The sequence below is a fragment of the Momordica charantia genome (assembly GCF_013281855.1).
Source record: "Momordica charantia cultivar OHB3-1 chromosome 9 unlocalized genomic scaffold, Mcharantia_2.0 BLBB01000009.1, whole genome shotgun sequence".
NCBI classification, from domain to species: domain Eukaryota; kingdom Viridiplantae; phylum Streptophyta; class Magnoliopsida; order Cucurbitales; family Cucurbitaceae; genus Momordica; species Momordica charantia.
This window is the reverse complement of record NW_028275167.1, coordinates 19,372,909-19,385,638: the sequence shown is the minus strand read 5'-3', so window position 1 is coordinate 19,385,638 and position 12,730 is coordinate 19,372,909. Positions and strand designations below refer to the sequence as shown.

Here is a 12,730-nt window from a genome sequence, read left to right as displayed (position 1 = left end):
GTTTGATTTTAATTCGATGAGATTTGAAGAAGAAAGTTGATAAAAAAAAGAAGTGATAAAAAGTGGTAAAAATGGAATAGTATCTCATTCTTGTATGTGTTGGTTTTAGAGAATCTTGTCTTCCAATGGGACCCTATTGGTTTGGATTTTATGAAGTGGGGAAATGGAATCACAACTTAACATTACAACATGCTCTAACAATGCCAAATCCCTCATTCCACTTGTGGAGCCACAGCCATAAAACTGAACCAACAAACCCTAACTTTACTATTGTTTTTGCCTTTTTTTCCCATAAGATAAAAAGTAGGGAGTTATATATTGTAGAGATGCCACACAAAATCAAGTCCAAGTAATAGAATTTAGTCAGCTTGATTGGTTTGAACTATTTATAGTCGATCAATTTAAATAGATTTATCCATTCCAATCCATTGAATTTCAGTACTAATTTTTGTTGGACGAAGAGAAAAAGGGAAGAAGAATTTAGTCAGTTTTTTGAACTATTTATCATCCTTGTGTTGAAGGTTTAGTTTGGTGTGCTTGTCTCTCTCTGTATACATTTGTCATACAAAGAGAAATAATAGAAACGGTATTATACGTTGAAGTTCAAATATTGGTAGTAGTATCTTTGATTTTTTTTTTATTACAACATTTGAGGGTTGAGGATCGAACACACAATCTCTTTGTTAAAGGTATATGTCAATTACCGCTGAACTATGCTCGCTTTGACTGATAGAAGTATCTTTGATTTTGCTTGTGCTGATTTAGATTTTGTTAAAAAAAATGTTGTTTTGTACAAGTTGTGTTGTTAGTAGGAAGACTACACAATCTAATGTGACATTAATTGCTATCAAGACACCTTTAGACTTTAACATATAATTTCATGGTTAAGATAACTACTTCTCTCAAGAATCGTAGGTTCAAATTTCCACTCCCATGCAAATCCAAGAATAACTCAGTACATAAGACACTAGTTGAGATAGGTGTGTTACATTTTATCATGTGACACCAAAAATAGTAAAAGAGGCAACTTGGACTAGAAGCTTAGGATCTGTTTGATAACATTCTCGTTTCCAATTTTCTTAAGAAATATAAGAATTTTGCTACTAACTAGGGCTCGTTTAGTAACGTTTTCTCGTTTCCAATTTTCTTGAAAAATCTAAGCATTTTACAACTAACCATGTTTCTTGTTTCTCCATTTTTAGAAACATTCTCAAAATTGTATATAAAATTTGGTAACAAGCAAAATAAGTTTTTTCTTTCTTGTTCCCATTTCCAGATTTGTTCCACAACATAAATAAAAATATTGTTTTATCATACTTAAATTCATGGATGTTGGAACCATGCAATTCATTTTTCTTCATTAAAAATTAAGAAACAGAAACGTTATCAAACCAACTCTTAATTACTAATTTGAGACAAAATTTGATAGTTATGTTTAGCCTCAACGACCAAAATATGTTACATTATACCATTAATCAAATGTGTTACAAAATAATTATAGAGAGAGGTGAGATATCACTTAATTACTTAATTGGGATTGTATTTCAAATGTGTGAAATACAAACAATCCAACTAATATGGCAACCAAGCAATCATTTAGACAAATCCAAGTATTGATTGGTTAACACATTTTGAAAAGACAATTGAAGTTACTTTCAAGTCAAACCATAATCACCAAGATGGAAAGTGGTTGTTAGCTGCATCAATCACATATTAAAAAAGCAACACAATTTGTTGGTTTAATAATAATCCACCCTCTTTTGCTAAAAAAAATCCACCCTCAATTTATTCTTACACCCAATTAAGGAGCAAGCAGATTTCAAAGCTCCTTTTATTTTAACTATTTAATTTAGTTCCAAGCATATTCTTTTTTGAGTTAATTATGGTAAATTATCAGACCTATGTGATCACTTTGAGTAAGAAAAAAAGAATGAAAATTTTCTCTCATCTTTGGCTCCCAATTTATTGAATGTAAGTTATTGTGTCCTCCATTGTTTTATAATTGTAGTTAACCTTACTAGACCCTCACTAGCCAAAGTTGCATCTCAACAAAGGCATGTGATATCTATTGTAACACCAATATATTGTATAATCAATTTGAATTAGTTTTAAGATAGAGAAATTTGCAATTGTAATATGTCGCTCAAAATAATTACTCGGCCTACTTCAAACATCATACTTTTTTTTCCAGAATACTAAAAGCTCAAAACTAGCTCCATATAGTTTTGAAAATACTAGTATTTCTAGCCTCAAGGACAACCCTATTGACAAAGGTTCGGAATCTCTTAGTCGTACTGGTTTAGAGGTCTCGAGTTTAAATCTTCTGGTAAGCTTGATGCCAAAAACCCTTGATATATTTCGGGTCTAGGCCTTGAAATTGGCATGGGTGTCCCTAAGTATAGGGAAGCAAAGTTTCGACTCCCAATTATAAAAAATAATAATAATAAAAAACACTGGTATTTCCAACATTTCTAACTCATATCTCTCATCAAAAATACTATTTAATAGTATCTATCTACGACAAATCAATTAGCTATTCTCTAACTCATATCTCTCGTAAAAAAATACAATTTAGTAGTATCTATGGCCGGCAAATCAATTTGCTACTGTTCTTAAGATATCCAGCTCATATCTTTAAAAAGATATTATTCAAGAGTAGCTATTTAGTTTCCTAGTATTATTGAGATCTCTAGCTTATATCTCTCTTGCAAACCTGAATATAATTTAATTGGCTAAGTTATATATCTTCGACCAAAAAGTTTGAGGTTTGAGTCTCCCGATCATTTAACTAAAAAATATTTACTAAAAAGAAAAAAATAAAAACTCATCTCTCTGCTTAAAAAAAAATACCTCCACTCAATCATCTCTCTCTCCTCCATTGATGTGTGAGGGCTCCTAATGGAATTTGAAAACCATAACAAGTATCTTCCCAAACCAAAAATCTCATATGTCAATGTTCACCAGCATTTTATCTAAAGCCAAAGGTTTTCTTTTATAAAATTAACCCCCAAGCACTGATCCTAGAAAGGTAAAAGCATTACAACAAGAGAGCTACACATTAAAAGCTAACAAAATAAGATGGGCCTCAATTGCTCCGATGCAAAAAATGTAGATGCCAGTGGAAGAAATTCACAGTACAAATATATATATACACATACAACAATAAGAATTCCCTGACATGTAATAATAGTATGCATATAAGTAAGTGGTTGAACTCACCAAGAATCATGTTAGGAACTACAGATACCGGATGGGTATCTCCAATGCCATCTCGTGGGAGCTCAAATCCTCATCTATCTTGGCCACCCGGCCAATTTTACAAAGTACCTACAAGATGAACGTTCATGATCAAAATTAAGGGGATTATTGTGGGGTTTTATTGATAAAGAGTGAAATTTAGACACTTACACAACTTTCCTTGTTTCAAATACAACGGTGAAGCCGCTGCAACTCCATAGCCGCAAGCACTGCATCATTAGTTAAACTTGGTGTGCCTGAACTCTTGATCTCAGAAAGAATAGCCTCAATCCGTGAAATTTCAGATAGGGATAGCGATAAGATCATTGCATGGGCCAAGTACTGTCTACAAGCATAACCGAGAGCATGCAGCATTCTCTGCACAAGCAAGAGGCAGCCACCTCTTCTCCTCCATGACTCCAGGATTACACTAACCTTGGGAAGGTGTGTAAGAAGACCAGTGGTAGCTTCCCTTGGAGCCGCCATAACCAAAAACACTACGCATTCAGAAGCTATGTCCGCGATATTTGCTTCTGAGGACCCACTCAACTCCAACAAGACGTCAACATTGTTACCAAAGTCAGATATATCTCTTATGCATTCCTGTTGGTTAACGAGGACATTTGGCTCGGGAGTACCATCGCCCAGAAGAACCGGTTCTTTTGAGTAGATGAAGCCCTTTCTACAACTAACAGAACGGAGAAGGAGAGCTCTACATAGGCCAAGGGTTGGTTCAAGAAAATCCTCCATATCCTTTGCATATACAAACTCTAACAGAATTCCTATTCTTCTAACAACTTTGAGTTGAGAAAGTATTCTTGACTCCATTTCAGGAGCAGATGCCAACGCCAAACACAGCTTAACACTACTTACATTTGCATTTGAAAGGTTGCCAAGCAAAAACTCAAAGCACTGGGAGATTGTCTTTAGATGTAAAATGTCTGAAATTTTGATGTAGTTACACTCAATGAGCATCACAAGAAGTTTCTGAGCATACATGGGTATGGGATCATCATCTTCTATCAAGGCAGGATAGAGAGGGAGGAAGTGCAAATTTGCTATATGCTTTAGATCCTGCAACCTTTGCCCATCTATGGACGGTTCATTCAGGAAAATGACCATCACATCAAAGAGAATTTTTAGGCATAAGAATCTTGCATCCCCATCCTTATTACCTCTGTAAAGAACGGCCAAACTGGGGAGAATTTTATGGACAAAAATGTCTGGGTTTTCAAGTATGACCGAGAATTCCTCTGTGATAGATTCAATAACTCGAAGCAACGTTATCTGGAAGTCATCCCTGCCCTGTAAATGAATTGAAACAGAAAAAAAAAACAAAAAACAAAAAAAGACATCAGGAAGCAATGTAAACACATATCATCTTTACTCATCCACTCTCTACACAATAGATTCATAGGGTATGTTTACTCTACAGAGAGAGAACATTTCTAAAGACAGGAGCAACCATAATGTTCTTGTTCAAAATTAAAAAGCATGTACGCATGCCAACTTTCAGTTCATTTAATATGCAATCTAAAAGTTTTTCTGATTTCAACTAAAGATAAACATAAATTCAAGAAGAAAATATGCTAACTATAATCTCAGATGGTGGATGAGTGTGTGTGTGCATGGATATTTTTTTCTATGCCTCGCATGCCAACTTTCCGTTCATTAAATATGAAATCTAAAAGTTATTTTCTATTTCAACTGAAGATAAACACAAATTCAAGAGGGAAATATACTAATTATAATCTCAAATGGTGGATCTGTGTGTGCGTGTATTTTTGAGCTGTCACAATACCATCACCTGAAATGGGGTCTCTATATGCCTGATTAGATCAGACAACTGCTGCAGCACCTGAGGACTAACAATCTTGCGCTTAAAAGTTAAACTTCCAAGAAGATGAAGGACAACAGGAAACAAGTGAATGTTGGTCTTTGAAGCGACACGACTAGTAAGGGGGGAGATATGCCCATGACGTCTTCCTCCCATCATTTGTTGAATATCTCCTAAAATCATATCCAATAAACTCGGCACAATAGATGCCACGATATGCACAGATCCAGTTAAACACTGCTGGACATAGATGTCCTTCTCTTTCGCTAGCCTGTCCACCGATGAAAGTAACCTGGAATTGCAGAAGAAGTGAGGCAACCATCGTCTTACATTCTTACAGAGGAAAGCGACAAAAACAATTGCCTTTCCCTTCATAATTTCACTTCCTTGCTCAATAAGGGATGCCAGACTAGAGACGAGATTCTTCTCCTCCATTAAAGGTAGAAGGTACCTTCCAATGCTAGTTAAGGTATGACCTCCAAACATGATCATGTTTAGAAGATTTAAGGTAATTTGCTGCTCGCGTGGATTTCCCTTAACAAGGGCACACGCCATGTCCTTGGAAGATAATTTGTCTGTGACCGACTGAATGCTAGAGGGATTGAAACGGACTAGGCGAACCAAACATGATCCTGCTGTGAGCCTTATATTCTCCGATTTTACAGAAGCTCTATATATGTAGCAAAGGTTGCTGAACACATCTTGGCTGATAAAGCGAGATGCCCAACTTGCTCCTTGACTACAAATGTTTTCAATGGTCCTCAATGCATAGAGTTGAGTCATATCATCCTCTCCTTTTCGGAGGATTGATGAGACTAATGAAATTAATGAATTTGAAACCTGTTCCACAGAAATAACTTCATAAGAGTAAAGTTTACAAAATTCAAGAACGATAGTGTGGACACCATCAGAAAACAACGGCTACTCGGTGTAGGATTTTTTGAATTGAAATCAACTGCAGAATGTCAGTAAAACATTTACCAACGAACATAACATGACTTCGTAGTATTTATTGAATGGAATAAGCATGATACAAAATTTAGTCATGACCTTACCTGCCATCCAGATGGGGATGATCTAGCGTCCTTCAAAGGAGATTCAGGAGGATTGACGTTGCTGTTATGCTCTTCCTGAGTGGAGATATAAAACAGCAACTCACCCAAAGCAGCCACAGAAAACCTCCTGACTTTTTCTTGCTTGTCTCTGAGTCCATCAGTAAGTGAAACTAAAAGACCAGAATTTGCCAAGTCATTTTCTATAAAAGTAGAGTGGCGGATCAGCAAGCCAATTAGTGATGTGAGTTGAACACGCAACTGCAAAACCTTGGACTGCTTGAGCATTTTTACAAGCATTAGCATTACCGGCCCATTGGTCAAAATATTAGCTGCATCAGCATTATTACTAAGCATCTCAAGGTACCTTATCATGTTTTGCTTCTCACCAATACTAGTATTTCCACTAAGAGTAGCAATAATCCTACTGCACAATACATCTTGCTGCTCCTTAGGAGTCTTCACAAAGTCAGATGCTTGCAATCCGTCGAAAGGAAGGGTAGTATTAACATCTGATATTTTATCGGCTTTTCTGCTCGGCATTACTGGTTTAACCGAAAGATCAGATGGATGCCAAAAAAATTCTATAGGGTTATTGGATAACTTCAAAGAATCAGGCTCAAGAGCATTCCCTGGTCCGTCTTTAGTTTTTTTATTTTTAAGTTGACTAGCACTAGGTGACATAGGGACCGCTTCTGTACATACCAATGGTGATTCCTGATCATGCTTGTCTGATAAATCTGAAGCATTGATATTAACTGGCGATGAATACTCTGGAAGGTCTCCTCCCATATTTTGTGCATCTTCCATCTTCCCCTGAGGATTTTGATTTGATGACCTATCTTCCGGATTACAATTTAAATTATCAGACTCTTCAGGTTCTTCATGAGACTCATCTTCAGCATTCTCATTAAAATCAAGCTCCATATCAGTGTTCTTAATTTCAACCTCGGAATCGTTTTCGGAGCTGCTAGGAATGGGTCTCCTGTAATTTTCTTTATCATTCTCTCTTTGCAAGTTTAATTTCGCTATCCTTGAGAGTCTCAAAAGATTTACTCCTTTGGAAGCAGAGGGAGTTTCTTTCAACTTCTTCTCCTCGACCACTTTGCTAGAAACCTTTGATTGAGTTTTTTGACTGCCTGGAGTACCTTTAACAAGTGTTTCATTTTTACTTGAGCCAAAAGCAGAATTTTCATTTTGTCTCGAAGTGCCCTTCACGTCTTTTTCTCGATACTTAGGAGGGGTCCTGTCTTGAACAAGTTTTTCGCCATTTCTTTCCAACAAACAAGGTTTAGAATACTGATCTATCATTTTTGCAAAAGCTGGTTGTGAAGGTAAAGATACTGGAGTGATTTTTGTTCGCCAGAATGCATGTCCACAAAGCTCAGGCCATTGTATTCTTTCAGCTGGATCTTTTACTAGCAATGAATTAATCAGATTAACAAAAGGGCGGCTAGGATTACCAGGGAGGATAGGGGTAGGATCTGAGAGGATAGATTTTACTAGTTGAGTGAATTCTCTTCCCATGAAAGGAGGCCTCCCCACAAAGCATTCATATAGGACACAACCAAGTGCCCACAAATCAGACGCATAGGAATGGACACTGTCGTCCTTGAACAATTCAGGAGCCATATAACAGGGTGTGCCTCGTTTTGTTTGTGGTACCTAAATAAGTGCATCAAATAAAACACAAAGCTACTTCTTAGGAATGAAAAATGTGACAAGATACGAGTCCAAATCTAAAAGTTCTATCAAATGTGAGCAGACTGCTAAGAAAAAACTAAAAATAAAAAATAAAAAATTTTGACCTACCGAAGAATTTGTTTTTGATATCTCATTCAACTTTCTAGCTAGTTCGAAATCACATAACTGCATAACAGGACAAGAAGTTAGAAGTTAAATAAAATAGTACAAAAATAATAAAAAGCTGCCCAATATAAGAATGAAGTTATGGTGTAAAAAGTACCTTTATGTGTCCATTTTCATCCAGTAGGATATTTGATGGCTTCAAATCACAGTATATGATTCCTTTCGAGTGTAAGTACCTAAAATTGTTTTGATTATATATTAAAATGCCCCCAAAGAGTTCGGAAAATATACTGATATGGATAAATAAACATATAAACCAAGGTTATCTTACTGCAATGCTCTGACGAGATCACTAGCAATATCAAGAATTGAATCTTCAGGTAGTTTGCCATCCTGCCACTCATCCAAAAACAAATTAGTATCTATATTCATAAAATTCCAAAGATTAGAAATAGGCACTTCAAATCCTCTGCCCTTTTCACTATGACAAAAGAGTGTGAGATGAGAATCTTCAAATTTTAAACCTGTACACAACATGACACAAAGATCATGCAGGCCAAGTGGCCATCATTTGTAGAAACTGTTTGAAATGCGCACTTCCCTTATATATGGCCTACCATATACTATAAAACTTGACAAATGACTTATGAGATCATGACCCATGAGAGATTATAACTTTAAACAATCAAAGGTGAACAAAATGCCCAAATTTCATCACAGCGCCTGTTCTAGCTGGGGGGGTTTGAAAGCCATTCAAAAGAATCGGATTTGTAATTCCACAGTGCTAACGCTTGATCTATATTTTCATTCAACGGGAATCATAGCAGGTTAATTCCATAGTAGAAACAGTTGTCACGTATTGTTATTTATATATGATTTATTTTAACCTAACAGGTTCCTTATAGTTGGTTGACAAAACTATAACTCCGTGTAATGGAATCAACTGTTTGATACCTGGCGCAGGATGCTCATAAGATCTCCTCCAACACAGTACTCTAATACCAGCCATAAGTGAGCAGAAGTTTCGTACCTTAAGAATGAAAAAATATGGGGCGAAGTGAATGCCTAATTCGAAATAGGGAGATAATTGAAACATAAATAAATGGCCAAAGCAGACTGCTTAGAAGACCTTTTAAAAACATTAACTAGTGTATCCGAATGTTACCAGGAGTAAAACTTAAGTACGTTTGAGTGATCAAGTGAGTGAAGTATACGTACCTGCATTAGGTGAGAAGGTAGCGCATATTATGTTAGAATTCAAAAACAAACTGTGTACTAGAATTTTCTATGCATTAACTACAAAAATGTATGCATAAAGAACATGTCGGATCCTGGCTATATCGAGGTTCCAAAAACCGTTGTTTAGTTCAGATAGAAGAAAAGTACAATGGCATTAAGCTCACAACAAGGTTCGTACTTGAGACCTCTAAACCAGTATGACCAAGAGACCCCAAGTCTTTGTCAACAAGATGCTCCTTAGGGGCGAAAAATTGCAATTACTCTTGTGGTACTAATGAGTAATTTAAGATGAGCAGCGCATCAATTTTGTACATGTAAATCAACCGTCACTAAACATCTTTAGTGTTACACTTCCATCCTAAAAGTACTCGAATCCATTAGAACCCACTGCTCCCGAAAATGACGGTGGAAAAAAAATTCCGTCTTACTTCTTGGAGAATCTTGTTCTTCTGCGACTTATCCACGCTTTTAATCGCAGAGTACTCAATGGACTTCTTCTTCCGGCCTTTATACACGGTCTATGAACATCCCGAACAAAAAAGAGAAACAATCAGAAAAAAAATCCAGCAATTAAGGAGAATGCCGCTGACAAACTAAAGCCCACAAAACGGCGAAAAAACTACACAAAAGCTTAGAAATGGTTACCGAGTACTTCCCACGGCCAATGGCTTCGTAGATGTGGTACTGGTTCATTGTCAGCTACGCCGGTGTTCCTAAAGGTTTCGGATTATGAAATCGAGTGGCCACAGATACTCATCAGCAAAGAGAGAGAAGGAGAGAATGAATCGAGCTTGGTTTCTTGACGATCTCCAGCAGAGATGTAGGAGAGAAATGGAGTCTGATTCTACAGTCGCTCGAAAAATCGCCCACACTGTGCAGCGACGAGAGAAGCTGTCTTTAGAAATGGGCAGGAACAGTCGATATTGAAAATATGAAAGAAGAAAAAATGCCATCGCAGAAAAACTTGAGTCATCAGAGGTTAGTAGTTGAAGTAAACTAAGAAGCGGAAGTTTCATAAGAATAATGAAAAGTAGATACAGTAACAGACTCCATTGATCTACTAATCCAGAAAAGGCAAAGCAGAACACTCTAATGCAAGTAATCAAAATACAATGAGATCAGACAAACAAAACAACTCAAATGGGACTCGAGAGTGCTGAAAAACCCGTAATCTAGCATGAACTTAACAAATTGGAATGGTTAAAGCTGCAAAACTCAAAGATACAGATAAGGTACAAAGTAATCCCAACAAAGCCACGAGTTCGAACAAACTTCACCAAACTCAAACGTAATCATCCGCCGAAACTTCACCAAACTCTAACAATAACCGTACCCCATTCCTCAGCAAAACTGGCCAAACACGTCAAGCAAGCAAGATACACAAAACATATCGACAAAGATACACGAAATTGAAACGGAAAAACCAGCGGGATCTGAAGAAAACACCAAGACTCCGATCACAGAAAACAGATTAAGAAAATGAAGTGTACAGTACAGTACCAAGCTCCACTTGAAGCGATTACGCGATTGAACTGGAACTTGGAGGCGCGAGTATGGAGTTTGTTGGAGAGATCTGAGCTCAGAGGCGGAAGAGAGAAGAATGAACGGAAATTGAAGCAGTGGATGAGGAGAAGTTAAAGCTTGAAGGCGAAAATGGAGAAATTTTTTTGGGCTTCGGGAATCTACTTCTTTCTCCCCGCGCTCTCACTGTCGGCTTGCTCCGAGCCGCTGATATTTTTGAAAAAATTAGCATTAGCTCGATTTTGAGCCGTTAATAAGAATTTGAACTCGTATTGGACCAATTTTCTTATTTCTTTAAGTCGCTCTATTTCTGACGTGTACCAGGAATGCAGATTTTAAAATCATTTTTTGAATTTCAAATCACAAAATTTAAAATTATTCACGTCAAACAAATCGTTAATTATTTGATTTTGAGATAGAAGTTGATAAGTATGGTTATTTTAGAAAAAGTTTGAGGTTAACTTGGTCATTTTCCCCTATATTTGTGAGGGTATATTCTTAAAAATCTACTAATAAAGATATGGTTTTAAAAATTTATATTAGGTTTTAATATATATCTACCATTCATATTCAATTAGATCGTTGTTTTAAAATATATCTATAAGATCGTTACTTAATTTTTTTTTTCAAGGATCGTCACTTAACTTATTGTTTCACTCAACAAAACTCTCATTAGTATTAATTTTTAATTTTTGCTATATAATTTGGAGTAAATTACAAAAACCACCCATTAAATAAAATGGTTGCTTAAATATCGAAAAATGCATGAACTAGGCTTAAATCATAAGTTTCGAATTATAAAATTATTACAATTCAAAGGTAAAATAAATCTCCTACGATCCAGAGCCCAAACCACATGACTGAACCGCACCGAACTAAATTATCGATTCGGTTAAGCTATGCACTTCGGTTCGGTTCGGTTCTAAAATTTTTCTTTTTTAAAAATCAGTTTCGTTTCAATTCAGTCCTCAAACCGAACCGAAACGAACTGTGAACACCCCTAATTCACACCCTTTATCTAACTGACCCATAGAATTATAAAGAAAATGAAGCAACTTCACCACGCTCTCTGAATGATGACCCAATCGATGATGTCACAACTCCAAATGCTTCAAACTAGAAACTGAAACGGCTTGCACTGTTAGACTTCGACGCATGCAATAAAGTCCATCTCTTCGCTTACCCTGTGCCAATCACATTCCTCGATTGTTGGTCCTATATAGCACATGAGTTAGAATCAAATTGAACTAAACAACGAAGCTCGTCACTTAATTGTGAAACCGATATTAATTTGCATTGTAATTGAGGAACAAAGAGAACATTATCAAGTATGATAGCGTCGGTCAGTTTCACAGCACCTACTTTAGTAGCCACTGTAGTTTGACCATCTAGGAGACCCATAGGGCAAGATGAAACCACATGAACACCCAATAGATAAGAATCATTACCAGTAACATGATGAGAGATATCAACAATCCAATCAAACGCAGCTGTTAAGGCCGCCTACTGTTCAGCTGACACTACAAGTTGATGTACTACGAGGGTCATCGGTAGCAACAACATTTCCACGTGCTGTGGAGCGCCCACGGTTGTTCAAAGCTTTGTGGAATGTTGCTTTACCTTTCAGATTTTCTTTGTTATCGAAATAGGACCCATACCTCTCCAAGTACCAATCTGGAATGCCATGTAAAACAAAACACATGTACTACCCAATTTGTGACAATGAGAATAGGTCAAGATCGCCTTTTATGCTCGATCAACTTCCGCTCCGGGATTCACATCCCATCAAAGACACAATTGGACCGAGCACGGAAAGTCTATTGGTGATGTTCGTTGGTTAATTGAAGAAAAGTTCTTTAAAGGTAAACATTTTCCCCCTGTATTTCATATTTGAACCTTTGATTTTGTGAAAACCCCGTCACTTAAACCTTAAGGAGTCTACTCCTATTTTCTTATTCCAGTTACTAACTTGAGCGTTATAGTATATTAGGTGGGACACCGCACCGACGTCGAGTTTTCTGGTTGTAAGCTCATT

The 12,730-nt window shown here is 36.6% G+C and overlaps 1 protein-coding gene across 3 annotated transcripts; it reads right to left on the bottom strand.

Moving 5' to 3' along the window:
* Positions 1-3,066: 3,066 nt before the first annotated feature.
* LOC111014160 (serine/threonine-protein kinase RUNKEL) lies at positions 3,067-10,907 on the bottom strand. 3 transcript variants are annotated; one of them, XM_022288787.2, is made up of 12 exons: positions 10,675-10,907; positions 9,820-10,045; positions 9,603-9,692; positions 9,101-9,153; positions 8,890-8,965; positions 8,267-8,328; positions 8,093-8,171; positions 7,939-7,995; positions 6,130-7,791; positions 5,045-5,914; positions 3,409-4,542; positions 3,067-3,327 (listed from the first exon to the last, which is right to left on the bottom strand). In XM_022288787.2, exons 2-11 carry the CDS (start codon positions 9,865-9,867, stop codon positions 3,424-3,426), a joined length of 4,116 nt encoding a protein of 1,371 aa, XP_022144479.1. In that variant the 5' UTR covers positions 9,868-10,045; positions 10,675-10,907; the 3' UTR covers positions 3,067-3,327; positions 3,409-3,423. The 3 variants fall into 3 exon arrangements, with proteins under 3 accessions (XP_022144479.1, XP_087973731.1, XP_087973732.1); XM_088117605.1 differs by lacking the exon at positions 10,675-10,907 and adding an exon at positions 10,508-10,618; XM_088117606.1 differs by lacking the exon at positions 10,675-10,907 and having other exon boundaries at positions 9,353-9,692; positions 9,820-9,878.
* Positions 10,908-12,730: the final 1,823 nt, after the last annotated feature.